Raw genomic sequence first — 25074 nt, 5'->3', positions numbered from 1 at the left:
TCAATTACTAGCCCTGCCTCTCAAATCTACCTTTGGCATAGTCACAGAACATTCCTCAAAAGCTGTAGACCTTGTTACACGTTATAAAACACATGATACGTTAATTTTTTAAAGGATTAAGAGAATTCACCGGAGAGAAGAACTGTTATATCATCTAAGCTTCTGCCCAGAAGTGCCTGTGAGAAAAGCCACCTACGGATACAATTATTTCAATAAAAGAAATGAAGGAATAAGCCCAATGCCCTTAGAGATGACAAAGATATCCTAGAGCCCTCCTATAACAGGGAGCATGGATTAGAACTAGTTTAATTTCAGCTGAATACAACTTCAAGTCTGTCCTTCAATTCATGAGCAGATGAAACACCTTCAGCAAAAGGGTGACGTCATATCACACAGCGATTGGCAGTGGACATAGTCACTGAATTTCAAAATTAGGAAACACTGGGTATGATTTCATCTAACCTCTTTGCTTTGGGGGATGAGGACTCTGAGGCCCAGAGAAGTGACATGGCTTGCCCAAGGGTCCACAGTGCTAGAGCCCAGGATCAGAGTCAGACCTCTGATGCCTGGTCCAGTGTGCTTTATACTCTGCAAGAACTCAGACCTCAGGAGCCGTCCTTGGCCAAAGTCAGCCCACACTAGTGTCTCCTTGGCCCAAGGGATATTATACCATGAGGTAGACAGAAGCACAGTCTCTTCAGTAACACCCAAGGCTGGGACGGTAAGTTATCCTCAGGTCTTTATCCTCAAGGGTACACGGCAGCATTGGGACGGATTACAGTGACCCTCACAATTTATAGGAGTAATTCCACAAACCCCAGTGTAACAGTATTGGGTTAAAAAACCCTATCAACGTCCATTTTCTGTGTTAAAGTTTTTGGAACTGGGACTCTACTTTGGTGGGTTTCCATTCGTTTCCCACATTCCAGTATATGGACTAAAAACAGTTCTTTTCTTCCTTTCCTAAGTAGGCTCCACCCCAACGTGGAGCTCAACGCAGGGCCCGAACTCACAATGCTGAGATCAAGAGTCAGATGCTGAACTGACTGAGCCACCCAGGTGCCCCGGACCAAAAACAGTTCTTAGAAGGCTGTTATGGGCTTTTCCTAGTGACAAGTAGAAACAAACACAATGTCCTTCTCCAACGGACAAACTGTCTACTGCAAACTCACAGAACACGATTTTATCAATCTCTAGAGTAAAGCATATATGTATTGGTTGTTCTATTTTTCAGGATGAGAATTAACACTTAAAAAGACCTAACCTGAAACATCTAAAGCCTGTTTATCTTTATGACTGTAATAGGCTATCTCATCTTTGTTGGCTTTGTTTTTCATTTCTCTTAAATCATACAAGCAGTGGGTAAAAATTCCAAATAGAAGTGACCACCTAAACATAAATAAAATTTCTAACTCTTTGATTTCATTCACACCACCTCCGTAAGATTTTTTTAATTGAAAGTATTAATGGCATTTTTAACCTGAATATTAAAATGCTCAGACCTTAGCTTTCCTTAATATTCTAGTCTATGAGCTAGCAACAAAATTCAAGGTTTAGATGTGATTCTTTACATACATAATTCTTTTTTTTTAAGATTTTATTTATTTCTTTGACAGAGAGAGACACAGCGAGAGAGGGAACACAAGCAGGGGGAGTGGGAGAGGGAGAAGCAGGCTTCCCGCTGAGCAGGGAGCCCAATGTGGGGCTCGATCCCAGGACCCTGGGATCATGACCTGAGCCGAAGGCAGACGCTTAACGACTGAGCCACCCAGGCGCCCCTACATACATAATTCTTATTAGGAAATTGTTTCACTCAGATCAATGGAAAGAGATTGCTCTTGGGATGCTGAATTAAATCTTGCCCATTCTCTATTAATATTTCTCTACGGTCTGTATGGCTCTATTAATTTAGAATACATGAGTAAAGACTTCACAAAGTGGCTATATTACTTTGGGTTTTGGGGGGGGTTTCTCCATTTCTGATCTAAATTCAGCTCCCCCATCCCTCCAAAAAGTACTTATTCCTGTTGTTATGCCTTAGGTGTTTGAGACACCAACTGACGTGGTTTCACTTCATGAATAAACATCTTGTAAATGAGCCATTCGAGCTCAGCATATAAGAAGGGGTATTTACTAAATAATAAATAGAATTAATTGAATCACATAAATATTCTGTCACAGGCTCTGGTGCGACAAGGTCTGGATTCCAATCTCGGGTCCCTCTTCCAATCTGTGAGACCCTGGGGGGACTACTTAATGGTGCCTCGTCTCTGAGATGAGAATAGCAACCTACACCTAGCAGAGTGTTGAAGATTAAATAGGAAATCTGAGGAAAATCGCTTCGCATAGTACCTGGATTAGAAAACATAATCTGAGATATTATTGCAGTATGGTCTTTAAAACCTTATTTCTACATATCTGGAATAAGATATGAGCTCCATTTCTGTGCTCATCTCTGTGCTTCCTGAGTTTGTCTCCGGCTCCCCGTCAGCGCCCCCACAGTCCCCGAGCCTCTGTGTTGGGCACTGACGCATCATCAGAAGAGTGATCATGTTCACATTCTCTTCGGTAAATAAAGTTCTTGGCTGCAAAATAGTCTGAAGCCAGGAGATCCCCAGAGAGGCAGGTGATGGTTCTGAAGAACAATCTCCAGGATTTTAGGCTAAGGGGCTGCCTCTTCGTGTCACGGTTCCCTCTGCCACACTATCAACTCTGATCTCTCCTCCCAGGAAGACTTCCTGTTCCGAGCCGGTGGCCTCAGTACTAACCCATCTCCGACTGGCCTAGGGACACACTCAGATCTCTCAAAGGCTGTTCAGCTGTGCGTGAGCCTCGTGTATTTAAATTCCCACAACTAGGAATTCCCGCATGTGTGATCCCATGAGCATACAGTGTGGCCACAAGAGATAGCCATCCTGGCCCCTCCGCCACTCTCAACCATCACCGATGATCTGTCCCCTGGTTCCGGGCTCCTCTCAGCCCTCTCGACACACACGACTTCATGTTTCGGGCCAGTGTGGATGACCTGACCATGACCTGAGGTGCATGACCCTCGCCCTCTGCTGTCCCTCCTTCACTCCGGCCTGGGCCCTTCCCTTCCAGAAACCATTCCAGCTGCAAGCTTCGAAACTCTCCCACCTGGTGCGGACAACCACCGCCTCCTGGGCTTCTTACCCACTTTCTTAGGCTCAACGCACCCTCCTCCACCTGCTGAAGGCTGAGCCCCTGGACCGCACATTCCTTCCCAATCGGCCGCTTCTTTCTGGCTCTGGTTCCTTCCCCAGCACCGAGAAAGCACCCCCCCACCCTGTAATCACTCTCCCAGCCCTGGAGGTGAAAGTCAAGGCTGACAGTGCTGCTCAGGCTCCCTGCAACTCTGCATCACAAACCCCATCTCAGCCCAGCCTCAAAGTTCCCCTGTCTCCACCTTGCTCCTCATCTCTAGTGCGTCAAAAATACAGAGCCACGGGTCCTTGCGGATCGGGCCACCCTCATTCTAGTCTCCAGGGGGCGCTCTATCACGCCCAGTGCAGGGCCCGAAGCTCTCGGCAGCTGATCTTCATTTTTAATGCTCCCCTCAGACTCTTCCCCACAGCGTGCCTTGAGCATACCACCAGTTTGACTGAGAAACGGGAAGTCTTTTGCCAGGAGGCCCTTCAGCTTGTTCTCCGGGAGCAGCACGGGCAGCTGTGCCCACTGGGCCCGCTCTCCACCTGCCTGCCCTTCTCGGGCACCATGCCCCTCCTGGGCAAGGCCAACCCCTCCCCTGCGTGCTGGGTGCTAGCTCTGCATTCAGACAGGCATCAAGCTGTCCATTCTTCGGTCTTTTCTCTGGTTTCTTCTGGATCTTTCTTCTCAGCATTTGTCCCTGCCTGACTCTACCATTAAAACAAACAAAGAGATGGGGCGCCTGGGTGGCTCAGTCAGTTAAGCATCTGTCTTCAGCTCAGGTCATGATCCCAGGGTCCTGGGATCGAGCCCCGCCTCAGGCTCCCTGCTCCGCGGGAAGCCTGCTTCTCCCTCTTCCTCTGCTCCTGCTTGTGTTCCCTCTCGCACTGTCTCTCTCTGTCAAATAAATAAAATCTTAAAACAGCAACAAAAACCAGGAAGTTTTCTCAATTCCACACCCAACTCTAGGTTCTGCCCTCATTTAACTGTGTCCTTGTTCAGCCAAGATTTGTTTAACCTACCTTCTGAGCCCCCTTCTGCCTGTCCCAGCCATTCTCAGCCTTGTGTCTATGCAACCAACACCCATACTGCTAAATCCAGTGAGTACACTTTGGCTTAATTCACCTACTCTTGACTCGGCATCTGGCACTACTGACCACGTGTTCCTCCTCCCCGAAGTTCCTTCCTTCCTCCTCACCTAGGCTGACCCACTTTTTTCTCCCCTGGTCATGCTCCTCTGCCTGCTCTTTGTGTCTCTGTGTTCCTCAAACTGCTGTTCATCTCGCCCCGATCACTTTCCCCTGCAGACCACGGCTTCAACTACCAGATGTCAATCTCCAGCTCAAATTCCTATCCTGAGCTCCAGACCCCTATATCCAGCCACTTCCTGGCGATTTCTACTTGATTCCTCACAAATTCTGCAAAAAGAAAATGTTCAAATAGAACGTATCATCTTTTCCTCCCATCTGCCAATCAGCCCCTTTAAATCACACCTGATGGCCCCTTTCCTTTACCCCCCACTTCTGCCCTACCTCTATTGATTCGATCGCCGTTATCTTGTGATCAACCTTTTTTAATTCCAGCAGCTGCCTGTCTACCTTAATGTAGGGCCTAATCCTTTGCCTGGATTAGTATCTTCTTGCCTTCCCGGCATGCCCCCCACCCCCTTCAACCTCTCCTAGATATCATTGCTTTGTCTTCAACATCACGCTGACCAGTCACACGCAGCAGACCACCCTCCAGGGGTTCCCTGAGCTTTCAGGGTTGGGTCCCACACCCATGTCCCACCTACAGGATCCCTGTAGACAGTCAGACCTTATTTCCTCTGCTACTCCCCAGCAAGCAGCTTTTGCTCTTGTCACACCAAATTCCCTATGAGTCCTCAAAAATACACATTTTCATGTGTTGACAGGTTCAGGCAGCTGCCTCTCTGGCCCCTTTCATGTTCTTCTTTAAAGTTTAGCTCAAGGGCGCCTGGGTGGCTCAGTTGGTTAAGCGACTGCCTTCGGCTCAGGTCATGATCCTGGAGTCCCGGGATCGAGTCCCGCATCGGGCTCCCTGCTCAGCAGGGAGTCTGCTTCTCCATCTGACCCTCTTCCCTCTCATGCTTTCTATCTCTCATTCTCTCTCTCTCTCAAATAAATAAATAAAATCTTTAAAAAAAAATAAATAAAGTTTAGCTCAAGATTTCTCCCCCCACCCCATAGATGCTGCTAAGGATGGCTAACAAACCTTCTCCCACGAGCTCTCACAGGTATTTGTCTCCTGACACCTTCCATTTTCCATTTTAATCGTTTCTTTCCCTGTCTCTCGCCAGCAGCTGGAGAGCAGAGAACATGCTATATTCCAAGCTCCACAAACCTTTTCTGGGAAGGACCAGACAGTAAATATTTTAGGCTATGTGAACATTATGGTCTCTCAATGATGAGATTGTAACTCCTCATCGACAGCACATAAATGAATGGATATGTCTGTATTCCAATAAAACATTATTTATGGGCCCTGAAATTTATATTTGATGTAATTTTCATATGTCACAAAAAACATTCCTCTCTCAATATTTTTTAAACCATTTCAAAATGTAACAACTATTCTCAGATCATGGGCTGTTCAGAAACAGGCAGTGTTTTATTCTGTTCTAGTAAAACCTCTTACCCTGCACTCCAGGCTTATAAATACACTGTCAACACTCAGCAAATGTTGGCTTCATAGATGACTGGTGCCCCTTCGGCTCAACTGGTCCCCATTGGGAGAGATGACTGAAAGGGTCACCTTTTCTCTGGAGGAAACAGAAGTCAACAGCACGAGCATGTTTGGTCTGCTGCTCTGTTAACCTGTGTCAACGTTTCTCCAAAAGAGCTTGAACTTCCCAAGGTCAAAGGAGAGGAAGGCAATGGGTTGTGTTTTCTACCCCATGAGGAGGTCTAAAGAGTTCATTTGCTTTGAGAGCCCATTTTAGACACTGCACTGAAGGGCAAGTAGCAAAAACAAGTCCTTCTATTCTATTTCCTGGGTTTTAAAGGCAGCAATATCCCTGATAACCAACCAGGATAATAATCTTTAGAGAAATTGGTAAACATCAGTGTGGTTAGGGCATAGAAAAGCCTCTACTTGAGTACTTCTCAAAGCATATAAAATATCAAGATTTGTTTTTCCTCTGATAGTTCTGAATTACAAAGCGCCTCTCTGCCCCTCCCTCGGAGGGGCCTGACCATGATGTGCTCAGAAGTGAGAAACATAAAAATCAGAGGATGGACTCTTTTCAAGGGAAGTTGTGGCATTTCCTGGGGCATGATGCGTGCTAAGACACACTGAAGTCAGGAAGGATGATCGATGCTTGCAAAGGAATCCTACTCTGTTTAAGAAACGATTCCAAACGAGGTAGCAGAGCACTCAAGTCCGGTACCAGGTCATGGCCACAGCGGTACCAGACCCCGTGGAGTGGCTGCCCTCGAAAGCCAGCCCTCAGCCTGGGAGGAAGTTTGAAGGGAAACCCAGAAGGGCTCTGGGCAAGAGCAGAAGGAGGCTTTTGTCCTCCTGCATTAGCAGCTGGACCAAGTTCTCCTCAGTAGCCAAACTGTGGCACTGAGGGATACAGATGCCCCGTCAAATTACTGCTCCGGAAATGGAAGCATTTCTCTTAGAGCAGAGGGAGCTGATTGTCTTTTTACGTCTGGAGGGAAAATCATGATATGAAGATTCAAAAAAGAAGTACTGGACTACTCAACTTTCCTAGCTATCCTGCCAACCAGTGTTTCAGTTGAGCTGCCTTTTCCACATGCCTTATGATTCACGCAGATGCATCCATATCAGTGCTTCCTAGGACACTGGGCAGCCACCAGCAAAGCCACCTCCTACCATCCGCCTTCTGGGGCAGCCCGAAGCGCCACCCACAGAATGCTTCCAGTAGCTCAGATCCCAGACTTGGGGGCGGGGGTGGTGGTGGTGACTTAGGTGGGGGAGGGTGCAGGCCCGTGAAAGGCTGGATCTGGGCTCCCAGTGTTCTTTGATTTAAAAAAATCTACATATATTTGAGTCTCACCATCAAACGTGCTGACAACTTTGAGTGGGGTGGGGCTGCCCTGCTCGTGGGGCCCGGAGAAGAGGTGTGGGGGTATCGGTGGTGGACATCTGTCCTCCCCACTTCCCGTAGAGGAGGCCCACCCAGATCGCACTGGATTCTAGGGTCATGGCTCTCCCACTCTACCAGGCATCCTCACCCCCTCTGTGCAGGACAGCGTCTACATGGGCCCTGAAGGACGTCGGGAACAGGACTGTTCTCTTGGTAATTGTACATTTTTCGCTCGGAACTTTTTGATAGATTTTATATCTATCCATAAATATGTCTCTCTCTACAATGACTCAAAGGCTGCACATTTTATGAACTTTGCCTAAATTCCTCTTTCAAACACACTCGTCCGTATGGTTGATGGCCCTGCCTGACGACGCAAGAACCAAAGGCTCTCCTGTGGTCTCCAGCAAGCTCATTTTCTTTCTGCTCTAAATTGTGGCACATTCCAACTTCCAATGTTAATTTCTTTCAAACTCCTTAAGTAAATATGTTGTTTTTCACTGAAAATACTTCAGGAAATATTGTCAACTTCTGAATCATGCTGAGAAGTGCCAGAGAGCATGGAAAATTTTAAACAAGAGATAGTCCAAAAGTCATTTATATTTTGCCTGGAATGCATTAGAATTCTTTTTCCTGAGTTGATTTACTTTCTTAATCATGCTTTGCTTATGCTAATTGGTTTATATTTGTTGAAAGCGAGCCACAGGAAGGAAGACAACCTAAAAGCATCATTTTAGGAAGAAACAACCCGGGCATGAAATAGACCACTGGCCACCCGCAGTGAGAAGAACTCATCTGTGGTCACCGAGAGTTGGACTATCCTGAAATTCTTGGTCAAAATTCTTCATTTTTCCTCATATAATATCATAGAATTAGAAAAGGTACATTTTAAGTTTCGTGTCAGTAAAAGGTTCAGTCATGTGTTACTTTTAGCTGCTCTGCCTGGTGGGGTAAAAAAAAAAGCACAGTAAAGCAGTATCGAAAGTAAGAGAGAAATATTACCTTGGCTTTTTAACGTGTAAACATACGTCTAATATAATCAAAGACCATAGGAATAGTTGGTATTTATTTATTTGAAGTTCTATAATGAAATGTGAATATATTACCAACGGGTAACTCTACCTAGTTTATTTGAGTGTGCCCAAAAACCTTGAGCTAGACAGATCACCAACTATGAAAAACAGATTTTTCAAAACTAATAGCTATAAGAATTCACATGAATTTTTAGAAATTAATTAGATTTAGACTAGAGGAAAATAAAACCTGACATTGGGGAGTATGAAATTTCTGCAGAAGGAGCATTTTTTTTTTCAGTTTTGACTGTAATTGGTACATTAAGGAGAAGTTATTTTGATCTGATGATCTTCATTCAAGTATATATCAGGTTATTTTTTAAAACTCCCTAATCTCTGCAGTTTTCAAAAGCAGGACAACATAAACAATCATAATATACTTTATTTCGTTATTTCAAAGTAGCCCTGAGAGGGATTTTTGGTTCCTGGTGGGTCCGTGTGCGCGTCAACTCTACCCCATGTGCTTGTGTTTTAATCTGAGAAAAAGAGTAATAGGGACAACAGGCAATAATAGCCTCAGTACTTTAGCCACAGACCCAAGTGACAGAGGAAGGCAACTTTCCTAAAAGCAATTTCTGGGAGCACTTTCTACATGAAAAAAGAGAGAAGTGAAACTCCTTGAGTGTTTAATGGTATCACAGATGGGGAGAAACTGGTCCTGAGTTCCTTACATGTGCGCGGGAATGTGGGGTGTCTGAGAGACAGGGATCTCTGACCTTGGCCCTGTCTTCTGGCTTCGTGTTCAGGAAGAAGAGGTGGAGTATTTACAGGGCAGAGCTAGTCTGGGCCCCTGCCTACCACACCCCAATAGACGCCAGGCAGGACGAGCTGCATTAAGAGCAGGGCTCAGTGTGGATGTTCTTATTTTCTTAGGCAAAATTACCCCGCAAACCTAAATAGTTAGACAGACTTTAAGGAAAGCACTCTAACGGTGTTAAATATAGGTCAAACTACCCATGAAAAGGTCAAAAAACGGATATCCATTTTTGTCAAGGTGTGGGAGAACGGGAATTGTCATCTATTTGGGGGGAGGGCAAATGGGCAAAGCCTTTTTAGAGAGTAAAAATAGGGCATGCACTTATGACTCAGCCCAGACTTTTCACTTCTTGGAATCTTGCCTCGGGAAATACTCATTGGCAACATTGTTTCTAATGGCGAGGACTGGTAACAACGGGAACATCCATCAGGAGAAGAAAAGTAAATGGTTGTCCATCCATTCTAACAGGGAAAGATCGCTAGGTCATGTTGTTGAATGAAAATGACTTTTTTTCAACAATGAATAGCATGATCCCACCTATATTAAAATACCTACGTGTCTGTATGCCCATATGCATGTAAACCCAATGAAAAAGATCTGGCAGATATACACCAAAACGTGGGGGTGGGGGAGACCATTCCACAAAGAGAATGACATAACAGAACGGGCTGTATGAGTGAAGTGTTCTTCTTTTAAACTTTATATATTCATAAAATGGGCTTATTTCAATATGTATATGTTTATACTATGTGGACAACTAAGAAAAAAAATTTTAAAAGAACAAAAGTGATCTAAGTTTTTAAATTTTATAAGCATATCTGGTCCCTTTCCTTGGTGTATCAGGGAAGATCAAAATAGTTTCCAGATACGGAGGTGGCACTAATTTATAGTGTCAGTGAGATTAGACATAAGCAATGCTGTCCCTGTTTCAGGAATCCCACTAAAGTAACGGGGTTTCAGTCTTATTTTGTTGCTTCAAACAAGAAACAGAACTCACCTCATCAAGTTCTACTGGACACTGAAATGACTTGGTAACGTTTTAGAAGCAGGTTAATCAAATGACTCCCTGTCCTCATGGCTGACTCTCAGTCATTTCAGTCATTACTAAATGTATTCCTCTGACGGAACAACCTTCCTCTGAACCACACAACCAATGAAAGGAATAGCCTTCTATTCTCTGTGTGCAAAGTACAGAGTTAAGAACCAAATCCCGAGCCCACAGCCTTCCGCCATGCATTTGCTCTTCATCTCTGGGTCTGCTAATCTTCCCTTGTCCACTGTGCAAATCTCAGGAGGGAGCCAACACCAGCTTGCTTTGGTTATTCTCCCTAAATTACTGCCCTGGGCTAACACAGCTCAGTGATTTAAATCCTTTCTATTAGTTTCCCTGGTACACAATCATAGTTGGAATGCCAACTGTTTAAATATTTAAAAGCGCTCCCCAAGTAAAATATAAAGTTATCTCTTTATACTTCGAGTCCCTTAAGACACATCTCCCTTTCATGGCTCTCTGTCTACCTCTCGGCCACCACCTGCACACCTTTAATACCTTCTCTTAATCCTCTTCAGTTCATTCTTACTTTCTTCATTTGTCTTGGCACAGAGCTTCTTTGTTATTTAGGAAATGCCACCTGTTTATACAGGTGAGGGGAACCTGGCTAATCAAACCCTTACACATTTAATTTGAATCATCATCCAGGATCTGTGCCGTCCGATAGCCACTAGCCACAGGTGGCTATTTACTTAAATTTAAGTAAATAATTTAAAGAAAATTAATTTTAAAATCCAGTTTCTCTTTCTCATGAACCACACTCAAGTGCTCAATAGCCAACGGTAGCCAGTGGCTTGTGTCTGTAGCACTGGACACCAGATGGACATCTTTATCATTGCAGTAAGTTCTAGTGGACAGCCAGATCCAGACATCTCAACTCTAAAAATACCTCGACCCCTGGGAGAATTCAAAACTTGAATGGCAAGAAAAAACTGAATCTTGGGAAAGCAGAAAGGGTATTAATTAATAATAATGAATAAAAGCAAAAGACAAATTCACTATGTGTAGAAATGACTAAACAGATTTCCCCAAGTAAATACATTTTCTACAAATCCTTACATTTTCTCTTTAACAATCCAGCAATAATCTCTTCCTAAGCATTACAACCACTGGCTGGATTATAACATTTTCTTTTCATTCAGGAATAAGCTTCTACGGATTTTCAGAATTATTTTTTTAAATAATTTTTTATTGTTACGTTAATCACCACACATTACATCATTAGTTTTTGATGTAGTGTTCCATGATTCATTGTTTGTGCATAACACCCAGTGCTCCACGCAGAACGTGCCCTCTTTAATACCCATCACCAGGCTAACCCATCCCCCCACCCCCCTCCCCTCTAGAACCCTCAGTTTGTTTTTCAGAGTCCATCATCTCTAATGGTTCATCTCCCCCTCCGACTTAGTCCCCTTCATTCTTCCCCTTCTGCTATCTTCTTCTTCTTTTTTTTTTCTTAACATATATTGCATTATTTGTTTCAGAGGTACAGATCCGTGATTCATCAGTCTTGTACAATTCACAGTGCTCACCATAGCACATACCCTCCCCAGAATTATTTTTTAAACAGAACATTTATGAAGCTCTCAGTCTGCTCCTTCTCATTTAGGTATAAACAAGTTTGAAGAGCTCGAGCAAACAGGAATGTGGGAATGTTTCCAAGTACTTTAAGGCCCTCTGAATGGGAAGCCAATTTTACATCCTCCAACAGTGACAAGGGGGCCACCTCCCCACTTGCTAAGCATCTACTCCTCTGTCAGCTTGCTTGGTTATCATTTCCCCTTGAAATCTGCCTGGAACCACCCCCACCTTGCATGCAACACCCCAGCATTCATGTCTCCCCGCTTTGTCCAACTGTCACTTCCTGTGCATCCTTCCAGAACCACGTACACTCCGCCGTCTTCTCATTACCTCCTGACATACCTATCCCCCTCTGGGGCTGGGAGCTCCTTGGGGCCAGGCAAGTGACTGACCCTGACTTGTATTCCCAGCACCTAGCACTGTGTCTGACACAAAGAAAGTTCTCAATAAATATTTATTGATCTGAGCTGAGCAAACTGGACCCAAAGTTATAAACATGCTTTCCACCTTAACTCAGACTCTTTTTTTTTTTTTTCACCCTAACTCAGACACTTAAGTCCTGCAGTGAGGGGTATTTGAGGTATAATCAATGTAATCTACTCTGTTACTGTCTACATGTAATTTAACAGACATTTGAATTAAATTGAAATGTCAACAGGAGCTATTACTGGCTATGATCCAGTTGGCTATTGATAGCCTCCGTGTATTTGCTAACTTGACTATCGTAGTTTCTCAACTTCTTGAGAAAAAAAATAAGATTTTCTCTGGGCCCAAATAGACCAATTAATGTGATTACCAAGTGACAGGAACAATGCTGTTCAATCTGAATTCTGTAACATTTTTCAAAATACAAATAAATCCTTAAATGATGAAATTTGGATTTAATAAGTCAAAATGTAATGAAAGGTACTGTCAATATTTAAAACCTCAATAAAAATTCACTCTCCAAAGTGTAAGCCAGCAAAATATCAATTGGCTTTTGTTCTTACGAAACTTAACTTTCTAAAATGGGCAAATACCAAATTTCAAAAGGGAAGCCCAAATATGTCATATTCTGCCAAAAAATCATTAGCTCATATGCATGTGCTTTTAAAACCAAAATTTAATAATTTTGATTAAAAGACTGGCATCAGCAATCAGAATTTAAGACCTGGTAACTCAGCACTAAATGCAAGCTGTGAAAACCAGGGAAGTGAGTTCCTAAACAGAATGTGTGTGTGTGTGTGTGTGTGTGTGTGTGTATTCCTCTCTAGTGTCGTAATGATATCGAAGTCAAATGGACTCTTTCCCTCCAGGTTGAACTGGAAGCCTAATGGTTCCATTGTTTTTCATCTCTCCTCTTCATATCAAAGAAATACCACATTTTTATAACATTGATGTTGAAGGACTGAATAAATACGATCTATCTCTGAACTTACTGAGGAATTTGTAGAACAATTTTGTGACTCTCCTTTATTTAGAGCAATACCCTGGAGATTATATTTGTATAGAGACTTAGCATTTCCAAATGCTTACAAGTGTATTATCACATTTAATCAAATTGTTCATATACCTGATTAGCTCAATTATTCAGGCAACATCTGCTCAGTTTACATATTACTCATGACACCCCGCCCCCCGCCCACATCTTTTTCCTCCTCGCCTGAAATGTGATCATTTTCTTTCCTTTTAGTCTTGTACTAGGGGCAAGGGAGGAAGGAAAGGAGAGGAAATTCAGGCTAATCCTATTTTAAAATTTATAGAGTTCTTTTAGAAAAAAGTCACTGAGAATATTAAAACTTCTAGTTAAATTAAGGCTCTGGTGAGTAGAGGCATGAATTGAAATGATTTAAACTGTTTTAATATTTGTGACTTATTCAAATATCTTTCATTTATAACTTCCAATTAATAACATAATTGTTTATAATCGTTATTTCCTTTATTTAGGATTGTGTGCTAGGGATTATTATTTCTGTCTTCAGGGGTGAGGAAAGAGGACATGGAGAAACAGCATTGATCTGTCCCCGCAGGGGCCCAGACTGGAAACCAAGTCAGGGGATCCCAAATTGCACCACTCCCTGAAACCAGTGGTTCCCAAGCTTTGGCGTGTGTGAGAATCTCAGCGGGCTTGTGATGCGCAGATGGTGGGGGGCGGGGGGGTGGGGGGTGTCCAAACCCTGAAATTTCTGATTTGGCTGATGGGGTGGGACCTGAGAATGTGCATCTCTTAAAAAGCAGCAGCGGGGCCACACTTTGAGAACCACTGCTATAAACCATGGCTGCCTCTCAGCTCTTTACTGCTGCAATGCACATCAGAGCAGAGAAAGTCTCCTCGAGACCCTGTGGGGCTCTAAGTCCCTGCCCCCCACAGCCAACCAGACACCATCACAGTGCCAGTTGACGGGCACCGCACACACACCACATCAGTGCTGCATGAATCGGCTTCCGTTTTCTCATGGTCCTGGGGCAACAGCAGATTGGCTAAGTAACCTTTTTTGGTAGGATCTGTTTAAGCTAAAAGGTTTGATCCTTTATCTCTTCCAAGCCACTGAATTTATTAATCAAAACAAAGAAGCCCAAGACAGAAAGGAAAACTGACCTCTGGTCCCCACCCCTTCAAGAAGCACTTATGCCCTCGAGGAATCTGAGTCGCATCGCCACGAGGTAAGCCTTCCAGGAGTCTGTGGGTCCTCTCCCCAAATGCACAGACCACCACCGGCACCGGCACCGTCAACGCTTCCCCGGCTTGCTGAAGAGGGGCTGATTTGCTCTTATTCCATAGAAATAAATGACTGTCCTGATTTTGCCCACCCCCAATCATTTCTACCATTCCTCCTTCCTTTCTGTTGCAAAACAAGGCACCTTAAATGGACATTATCCTGTTCATTTTTTCGGACTCCTTGGGAAGAGAGATGCTATGCTTTTTTGAGGGAAGTGGCCCGATTGTGACACCCCAGATAGGTAAGTAGCTGGAGAACCAAGATCACGTGAACCACAACATTCTATACGAGATCCCACTGATGAAAATATAATAGCTGCAAGAAATGGATTACTGACAGTTAATGTGTAATGTCATGGTCTTACCTATGCACACTAGATCCATAAAACCATACATTCCATAGCAGATTTGAAAAAGGATGTCCTTCCTCTGCCACACTGCATAGGGGCTGAAGGCTGACCAAAGGAGCCAGGTCACACTCGCTATTAAGAACAGGGATCCTAGGATTACAGCAATCATCTGAACTTTCTCAACCAGTGTTATAGAAATGCTTTGCCACTAAAAGAAAAACAGAGGCATGTGAGAAAAAGGTGCTGTGTTTAAAAAGAAAAAAAAAAAGAACACATTTCAGCCCCATGTTTCTCTCCATCATGTTATAGACCCTTTTCAATCTGATCAGCCCCCACACGAATTTTTCCATTTCATCCAGGCTATAAAAAATAGATAAGCAGATAAAGATTAATGAATTGCCTTAGCTTCATTATTTTCCGTAATTCACCGTTCTGCAAATTTAATCTAGTTTTATTCCAGGTAACAGTACTGGGAGTGAATGGCTGAAGAATATTTAGTACCTGGGATCACATTATTATCTTTCACACATGCACGAAATTAAATACACTCCGAAGATATGTGCTGAAGACTCCCCTACTTGGAAACTTATTTTGCTCTTTAACACATTTGACTACTGCAAAAAAGGGAACTGTTTCTTGTTTTTGCAAAAAAAAAAAAAAAAAGTAAGCAACAAATAAATAAGTTACATAAGAACATCAGTGAAAAAGTCGTTAAAGTAACACACTAGAATTTTAAGGGAACTATAAGATTGTACATTATCTGTTATTGGTACATTTCATATACTCAGATATCACTGAACTTTAATTATCTAACGGGTAATCTGTGAAGCCATTTTTGTCAAGATTTAGAATTTGTAAACAAACGGAGTACCTTTGAAATTCACAAACTGTGTAAGTACCACACAATTCAATGGGGAGAATAATTTGGTGTCCTAAGCATCGGTATTTGGGAGGATTTTACAGTACAAATGATCAAAAGTCTTTCAAAGGTGCTATCAACTTGAAAGAATTAATTAGTCATGTTCTCCCTTTTGCATAATTGAGACAGAAACAAAACTAGAATTGCTATTATGGTTTGTCAGTAAACAGTGAAACTCAAAACAACCTGCAGTTTCATTCTGTGTGAAAGAGCTCTGTAAAAACAAATGAGCTTGAAAACTCAGTATCCATTGGGTGCATCTGATATTTCCTTAAACTCTTTACTTACCTTTAAGTCTGAATATGTGCATCCCAAATGGCAAGTCTATCACCACCCTTCCCTCTCTCCCTCACTGCTTCTGTCTCTCATCATAAATAATTTACTTATCATATTTAAATACGTCCTTTATCCTGCATATTCATGGATATTGTTAAATTCTACATTTTTAATGATTAAATATCAAAATGCATTTGAAATATTTAATTCTCTAAAGTCATTTATTTTTCCTTTAAAAACTTCAGCACCAAATGATAGTTCGGCAGAATTCTATAAGAAGGATATTTCTAACGATTTTAATATGCAGATTCATTTGCTGAAAAATGGCTTTTGCTTTTATAATTCTGGATGAATAATAATTAAATTTGTCAGTATATCTTATCATTACAGCTGAATTAATTTATTTCAAGCATGTATTTGAAGTTTTTTTTTTTTTTTACTAGTTTCCTGACATAATCTTAAACACATTAATTTCGAACGGCCTGGCATTGGAATTTAAAGCCATTTTAAATTTGGTGTCACCGAACAAGTATGAAGTGTCACTATTTGTTGGTTTTTAGTCTCAGGGCTCATTGAAATCTGCATTAAATACAACAACATGGTAAACAACACAGAAAACTACTACCAGCTAACATCCATCCCAGATGGATCCTATCATGTCTATATGCATTATGTTACTCTTTATCAATTTATTAATTACATCAGATAGATGAAAACAAAGCATACTTCTAAACTTATGGGGCAAAGGTACACAAGTTATGTGTCCATGACAGGGAAAGATTCTCACATGGTGAGCCATATGTTTCAAAATACATAAGCTTGAATCATAAGAGTCTTGGGTAAGCAGCAGTGAGTAAGGAGGATTTATCAAGAATGGTATGGGGTGTCTGGGTGGCTCAGTTGGTTAAGCATCTGCCTCAGGCTCAGGTCATGATCTCAGGGTCCTGGGATCGAGCCCCGTGTAGGGCTCTCTGCTCAGCGGGGAGTTTGCTTCTCTCCTGTGCTCTCTCTCAAGTAAATAAATAAAAATCTTAAAAAAAAAAAAAAAAAAGAATGGTGTTACTGATATCTACTTCCCTTTTCCAGAAATCCTTTATGTTCCACGTTCACCCTGTAATTTTAGTGGAGTTAAATTTGGACAGCTCAATATTGTACAATTAATTATATTTAGCTTCAGTTAGGCTTACTAATTAATTGCTCCAAGACTGCCTGCATGCCAATTTAGAAAAACATGGTGGTCACAGGCATATGTGATGAGGTCCTACTAAACACTCAGGGGTTCAGTGAACAGCTGAGGTGTCTCCTGGGACATAGGAAATTGAGGTGGTTCACATCTGAGAGTGCGCATGACTGCCCGCCACACTGGGCCTGGAAGCTTCTGACGCACAAAGCTAAGCTGTTCCTTGGCAGGGAAGGAGAATGAGCAAAGGGACAGACTTACCAGGAATAAGAAACACTGATGTTTCACACTTGTTTGAGGACACTAAATTTAAAATGGCTTAAAATTCAAATACCTGGCAGGTTGGAATTAAATGTGTTTTAAAATTATGTCGTGAAAGCTAGGAGAAAAAAGAGAACAATTCTCAATTTCAGCACACTGAGATGCTTATTTATTATTATCATAGAAATTATCTTTTGTGGTAGACATAGGAAATAATTTGAGATTTTTGAAGCTTATTTCTCAAGAAGGATAAACTGCTCAAAATCAATAATAAGCTCCCTGAAATTTCTGCTTTTATATCACTCCAGTAATAACGCAAATATGCCAGTGTGTCTAAAAGTGCTGTGATGTTCTTCATACACTGATGAACCCTAAAATTAGCACCATTTCACTGAATAGCTAATGAGGGCAAATCATTATTGAACCAAAATCATTAAACTGATTATAAACATAAGGATTTTCCCTTTGAACGCTGATATCATCTTGGTAATTTCTTTGCCCATTATATAATGCTCTTTCTTACTGTTACCATTATGCGAAAAAAGTGGGATTATTCACATTCTTCCCCTAGGAAAAATAATGCTGCCTTCCGCCACTAGGAAACACCCACCTGACGTCTTTGCCCTGGGAGGTACACATTATCTAACCGGCTCAGCTTCAAGAAGCTGTGTTAATGGACCATTAGCTTAGACAATAAAAATAGAAGATGAGTCTCTTGGGGCTTCTCTCTCTAACCCAATGGTATCCAAGGCCTGGATTTCAGTCTGTAAGGTATTTCTGAATCTTGAACAGAATTTGTCAACTGCTGAACATACTTTTCACCTCTAAAACCTAATATGCATGGGTGTATGTATAAGTTATGTGAGTATGTATGTGTACGTGTGTATGTATTTATTTAAATTTCTTTCCAAGTTTGGAAACGTAAATCCTATAACAATAAGCAGATTAACTCTAAATAATTGCTATTATTTATTTCTTTCCATAATATTTGAATTATGTTTGACTTTTATATTCCTGAAAATATGTTCACTTCTACAAAAATTATTGGATGTATTGTTAGCAAAAATAACTATCTTCTGAAAGTTCATCCTCATTTGGTGTAGAAGTAATTTAATAATCACAGCCTATATTTATATAGGGTCAATATGTCCCAGGCACTTTTCTAAGAGTTTTTTTTTTTTAAATTAATTTAATCCCCACAACAACTCTGTGAGGAAGGTATTATTATTATCCCCATTTTAAAGATAAGTAACCTGAGGCAGAGAGAGGTCAAACACTTTGCCCAAGGTTACACACCTACTAAGGATGAAAGCTGAGATTTAACCCAGGCAGTCTGGCTCCTAGGTTCATGCTTTTATGTTATATTTATATTATGTATTTATATATCCTTGAACAACACAGGGGTTAGGGATGCCAACCCCCCACACAGCCAAAAACCCATGCATAACTTCTGAATCCCCCAAAATGTAACTACTAATAGCCCACTGCTGATCAGAAACCTTAGCAATGGCAGGGGCGTCTGGGTGGCTCAGTCGGTTGAGCATCTGGCTCTTGATTAAGGCTCAGGTCATGATCTCAGGGTTGTGAGATCAAGTCCTACATAGGTCTTGGGCTTGAGCTCAGCAGGGAGTCTGCTTGGGGAGTCTTGCCCTCTACGCCTCCCCTCCCAGTGCACACACACTCTCTCTCTCAAATAAATAATAAATCTTGAAAAGAAACCTTAGCAATGACATAAACAGTCAACTGACTCATATTTTGTAAGTTATATGTATTATTTGCTGTATTCTTACAATAAAGTAAGCTGGGGGGGAATGCAAATGAAATCGTAAGGAAGGGATAATACATTTACAATATCATACTGGATTTATCCAAAAACATCCATGTATAAGTGGGCTCACGTGGCTGAAACCTGTGTCGTCCAGGGTCAATTGTACTATATAATAGTTCTACTGAGCTCTGATGACAATGAACTACATACACTCCATCTTTGCAGTGACACCACGGTTTTCCTGGGAACAGCTTCAAGTCTGTCTTCTCTGGTCTCCTGAAATAGCTTTGCAGCTGAACTGCTAGCCATGAGTCATTCCCTGATACCAAGTGGCACCCCAAGCCTACATTCCTAATGAAAGGAGGCTTGTGAAGGAAAGCTACATGTGTGGCTCAGTACATAGTCCCAGCGCCTGGCATCTAACTATCGCAGGAAGGATGAAAAGAAGGGATAGAGGAATATGACACGGAAGAGAGGGAAGGAAGGAGGAAGGAAGAAAGGGAGGAGGGGAAGGAGAGGGAGGGACATGTACGCTCCCCAGTTCTGCTTAATCTGCCTCCCTGTATTAGCCCAAATGCCATGTACTTCTCATTTTGGTCCCTCTCTGCCTTTGAGCACGTTCCTTTCTCAGCATGCTCTGCCTTCCTCCCTTCTCTCATGGGTGGAAACGTCTCCCCCATCCGTAACTTGCTTTCATGCCAACTCTTCTAAAAAGCCGTCCCCTCCTCTCCTCGTGCAGGATCCCTCTGTCCGGACCCGAGAATCCACTGTTTGTATTTCTGTTGAGTGCAGATTTCTTCTTGCATCCCAGATGGTTATCTCCCCGTTGTCCACAGACTGTAAGTTTCATGAAAGCAGAAGCTAAGTCTCGCCCAGAAAATGCTTGACTCCTTGGCATCCTGACTCCAGTTTCCATCATCTATCTGACAGCTACAATCTCATTCTCTGCACACCCATTCTGTCCTTCCTACAGGATTAAGTCCCAGCTCTGGCCAAACCACCACTGAGTAGAGAAGTGAGAATTTAAACTCCGACCTCTTTCCAAAGCCCAAGTTCCTTCTAAAATGCCCTGCGCTCTGCCTACATAAACTGACCTATCCTACATCTGAAAGCAAAAACAAACTGGTCATAATTATACCTCTCTAAAAGGTGTTGTTGTACAGTTAAGGCAAAGTCAACATGTGTGCAAAAAGCAGTCGAGCCGAGCAAAGCCAACCCAATAGGACCAATTGTTTTCTAAATGGCGTTCTCAAATGAATACTTCTTCAGTCTGAATGTTGCAGTTTGTTAAATGAATATTAACATTAAGAAGACAATCTCAGGGAGATAGATCTCTTTTATTTTAATGAAGTTTGAAAGGAAATAAATAATTTCACATTGGAAATTGTTTAATATTCTCATTATACACAGCTGTTCAGAGATGCACCAAGTAAGGTCCACCAGTCCTAAAAAGACACAGACAATGTACATGGCCCAGAATTGGGTATCACTGCGTGTGAGGGTCCACGTCAGTGTGGCATTCTTCATGGGAAATTAAATAACTATCCCAATAATTACCACAGACTTCTTTGAAACCATGGCAAAATGGTTGCCTTTCCCACTGAAATCTAATTAATTAGCACAGATTTATAACTTCCTTCAGACAAAAAAGGATGAAAGAATAAGCTGGGAATTTTCTTTAAAGAAATGATGGGAACCAAAGCCAAGGTAAGACCAAGTCATCTCCTCATATAAATCACTTCCAGCCAGTAAGATAAGAACTGGAGAAAGGCATATACTCCATCAGGCCTCCAGGAAGCTATTTAGAAAGATATACCTGTCATTCCGTTGTCTGAAATAGTTAATGCACCTTCTCAATTTAGAACCCAATTTCCTCCCCGAAAATAACACACACTCAGAGGGAATGAAATTGAACGCAAAGAAAGTAGATTCATTCAGTTTGCATTAAATCCTTCACTCTAAAGTACTGTTTCACCTTTGTTTTTAAAAGGCAAGCCAGATATGAATCATAAGCTAACAGATTTGTAGTATGATGATTTATAGCATGCAGAATGACAGGTGGGATTACTTACCAGTGTCACAGGAGAGAACACCTGCTCTTAAGAAATGTTCTCTTCAGAAAAATGAATTTAGCTAAAACCTATTTTCAATCATCTTCGATGGTGTTTAAATTGAACCACTATAAGCTGGAATTTGAAATGCTGGCAGAAAACATCTCTATGTGTAATCAATCTGACATGAAGATACAACATTCAGTTAATTATATGCCCATTCTTTGTAGAGTTGTATTTATAGGCTGCATATTAAACATGATTTCATGCTTTGGTATGGGTCCTCTCTGCTAGAGAAAGCATCTTCAGAAACTCATCAGAGATGAAATAAAAATTAGAGCAAAAAAATTTGCTTTGCCTGAGAAAGGTGAAATATTTTTTTTTTGAGAAAGGTGAAATCTAAACAACTCAGATGAAATAAATAGGAAAATATGGAACTGCTTCTTTAAAATAATTAAGAAAAACTGATAAAACTCTAGTAAGGCTAATGAAAAATAAAAGAGGAGATATAAAATGACTGCTCCAACAGGTAAAAAGAGTAATAAGCGTATATAATAAACAACCTTATGCCAATTAATTCAATAACATAGATGAAATAGATAAATTATTTGAAAAACATAACATCAAAACTGACTCAAGAAGAAATAGAATGTTGGACTAACCCTTTACAAAACAGTTGAACTTATAGTTAAAAGCCTTCCACAAACAAATGAACAAACACCTCAAGGACCAATGGTTTTACCGGAGAATTTTATCAAACATTTAGGAAAAAAAAAATAATATCAAAGTTACATATACTCTATTAGAAATAAAAGAGGACAGAATAGTCCCCAACCTATTTTATGAGGTCATGCAAAACCGTGATACCAAAACCTGAAAAAGAAAAGAAAATTATAAAAAAATAATTCCAGACTAATATTCCCTATGAGCATAAATTAAAAAGTAATCCTCTACAAAATATTAGCAAACCAAATCCAGCAGTATACAAAAAGAATAATGCATCCTGAGTGAGTGGGGCTTATCCTAGGTTGAAAGGTTGATATAACAAAATGTCAATCAATGTAATTAATGACATTAAGAAACTAAAAAATAAAAGAAAAAGATCCTCTTAAAAGATGCAGCAAAATTATATGACAAACACTCATTCAAGATGAAAACTAGGAATAGAAAGAAAACTTCTTAACCTGAAAAGGGCATCTACAAAGACTTAGAGCTAGGATCATGCTTAAGGGTGGGAGGAAAGAAAGAATGCTTTCTCCGCTAAGATCAGGAACTGGGAAGAGATGTTCACCCTTATTACTCCTATTCACTAGGAACTAGAGACCCTAGTCAATGGAATAAGTCAGGGAAAAAAAGGTATAAAGATTGTAAAGGAAGAACTATAAAATTATTTCTATTTGTAAATGACATGATTATCTATGTAGAAAATCCTAGGGAATCTACAAGAAAACCTAACAGAATTAGGAAGTTAATTTAGCAAAGCCTCAAAATATGAGGTCAATAAACAAAGATCAATTGCGTAAGATACCGACAGCAAAAAGTTGGAAAATGAAATTACAAAAAACAATACTACATAAAAAATACCATAAATCACAAATTACTTAGGACTAAAATTTTTAAAAGATAATCTGCAAATAACTGCTAAAAGAAATTAAAGAAGACCTAAATAAATGACACTTATGAAGACTCACTATTGTTCAGATAATTATTCCCCCCAAATTTAGGTTCTACAGTTAAAGCAGAAGAAAATAGTATCAGAAAAACAATGGTTTCTTGTTACGATCTACAGTTTCAAATCAGAGGCCACTGGTTTAGAATGATCACTAATCAGTTGATGTTAGCAATCTTATTTTAACTCATAGTGATTAAAAAGAAAAACAAATCTTCAAATCGTTGGTTGCAATTTCCACAAGAGGTCAGCAGAAAACCCTCTGGACTTACTTTCTTGTAGGGAACAATCTTTCCCACTGTTCCCTTGGCTGGTCGTAATGCACATCCTGCGAGGCACCACATCTTGGCCACAGAACATCATTTTGTTTAATTAAGACACCTGGAACGAGATCACATGACCAAGACAAACAGAACAGCAGAGAAGTGGATGGGCAACTCCCCATGTGTACTAGGGGATGTCCTGAGGGTTTCATGTTATTGTACAGAACTCAGAGCACCAATGTAATTTTCTTCTTCCAGAAATCTAGAAATCCCAAGAGGTTTGACAAGCCATGTCCCAGGACTACAGAGATTGTACTCAATATGGTTTGCAGCTCAAGGAGAAGAAACTGAGCACCTCAAGGTTAAGGGTCACTTTGCGGGGGTGGGGGGTCCTGGGTTGAGTGTCAAGGACTATTAAGTGTCTGGGACCTAAGATTAAATGAAGTAGGAGAGAAATTTTCTTTACCTAGAATAAAGCCCCTGGAAGAAGATGGCCTCTAGGACTTCACTCTGGTAAGGAGGTTCTTCCCAGTTTTCCTCATGACAATTAGGCTCGATTGTGCTAGACATAAGAATAGGCAAGGTTACACTTTGACTTCGGGGTCAGGAGAATAAAGTCCTGGATGAATTGGGACAAAGATAAAACTGGTCCAAGGCCACAGAGAGCACCAAAGGGACCACAAATCCAGAGCTAGATAGGCCAACGTGACCAGAGAGTCTGCAAAGTTTGAAAATTTAGTTCTGGCGGCTAGGGGCAGGGGAGGGGAGGAAAGGAAATGAATCTAAAGTAAAGGTTTGGTTACTGAGAAGCAAAACCAGCTGAGCCCAGAGATGTGGAATGGGAAGGGATGCTACATGGGAGGGGCATCTGTGAATGGCCAGGGACCAAGATGCTAACTACACCAGTGAGATGAGCCTTCTAAAGAAACGCGTGTCCAGAAAAACCCCTGGAATAAAAGCTGTCCTTTATCTCGATGCCAAATCTTTGGAATAGGAAACTAAGTCCTAAAGAATACCCTATCTGGCTGTCTCCAGACTCACAGGATGATGGTAGATCAAAGGAGTAGAAGGTGTGAAAAGTTTTCTTATAAGAGATGAGTATCCTTAATTGGAAGGTTTTGTCTGAGAAAAATCTCTCAAACGACTATTAACAGAAGCAATGACTTTTGAACTAACAAGCATTACTTTAGCACCTATAGGGCACAGAATCCATGAGAAATACCAAAGATTCTGGATCTCACTTAAGATAAAGTATATTGAATCTCCCCCTTTTTCCTTTTTAATTCTTCCAGAACTATTCCCTATCTCATCTCTCTATGTTCTCTCTCGTTCAATTGTTTTGATTGTTATAGAGTGTCATAATTGTCAAAGGCTTGTAAATCCACATTTAACAATCCAAAAGTTAAGATAAAAATACACTTTAGCTCTTCTGTGTTCAAGAGCTTATATTGCCTTTGCCCTCTCTGTGTTCTTTCTGTAACAAAAGCAGGTGCTATCCATTATTTCAAATCAGGGAAATCTCCTAGTGCCAACTGTCTAATAGTGTTAGTCTTAGTAACTAGATTTTGCCCCATATGAATCAAAAGCGTGTCTGTATATAATCCATTTCTAGTTCATTACTCTTCTCAATATTTGATATTAATTATGTTTAAACACAGATTCCCCCAGAGATTTCTATCTAAGTAATTAGTAGGGTGGTCATAACCATATTTACGTGTTTTCTCGACGAAGAGTTGAAAGCTACCTTTGTTAAAGCTTATTTGAACGCTCGGTGGACTGTTGCTGTTTTCAGTCTAGAGTTTGGAGCAGAATTTTCATGGAGAGAAACTATCTTCCCATTTGAAATACTTGAGCTCATGTCACCCAAACACTGTATATTCTGGTGGTCAGAACAGTGCCCTTGGTAATTAGGGACCAGAGCACGAGGAATATCACCT

At 41.2% G+C, this 25074-nt stretch overlaps 1 protein-coding gene across 1 annotated transcript in view; it reads right to left on the bottom strand.

The window, feature by feature from the left end:
* Positions 1-25074, bottom strand: part of MARCHF11 (membrane associated ring-CH-type finger 11) — a 99534-nt gene that overhangs the window by 8471 nt on the left and 65989 nt on the right. Inside the window, exon 3 of the mRNA XM_025866682.2 lies at positions 14766-14958. Within this exon, the coding sequence (XP_025722467.1) occupies positions 14766-14958 (193 nt within the window). The remainder of the gene's footprint in view (positions 1-14765; positions 14959-25074) is intronic.

This window comes from Callorhinus ursinus, unplaced genomic scaffold, assembly GCF_003265705.2.
Source record: "Callorhinus ursinus isolate GAN/ISIS: 27379988/994484 unplaced genomic scaffold, GSC_fseal_2.0 scaffold3, whole genome shotgun sequence".
NCBI classification, from domain to species: domain Eukaryota; kingdom Metazoa; phylum Chordata; class Mammalia; order Carnivora; family Otariidae; genus Callorhinus; species Callorhinus ursinus.
This window is presented reverse-complemented; position numbering and strand designations above follow the sequence as displayed.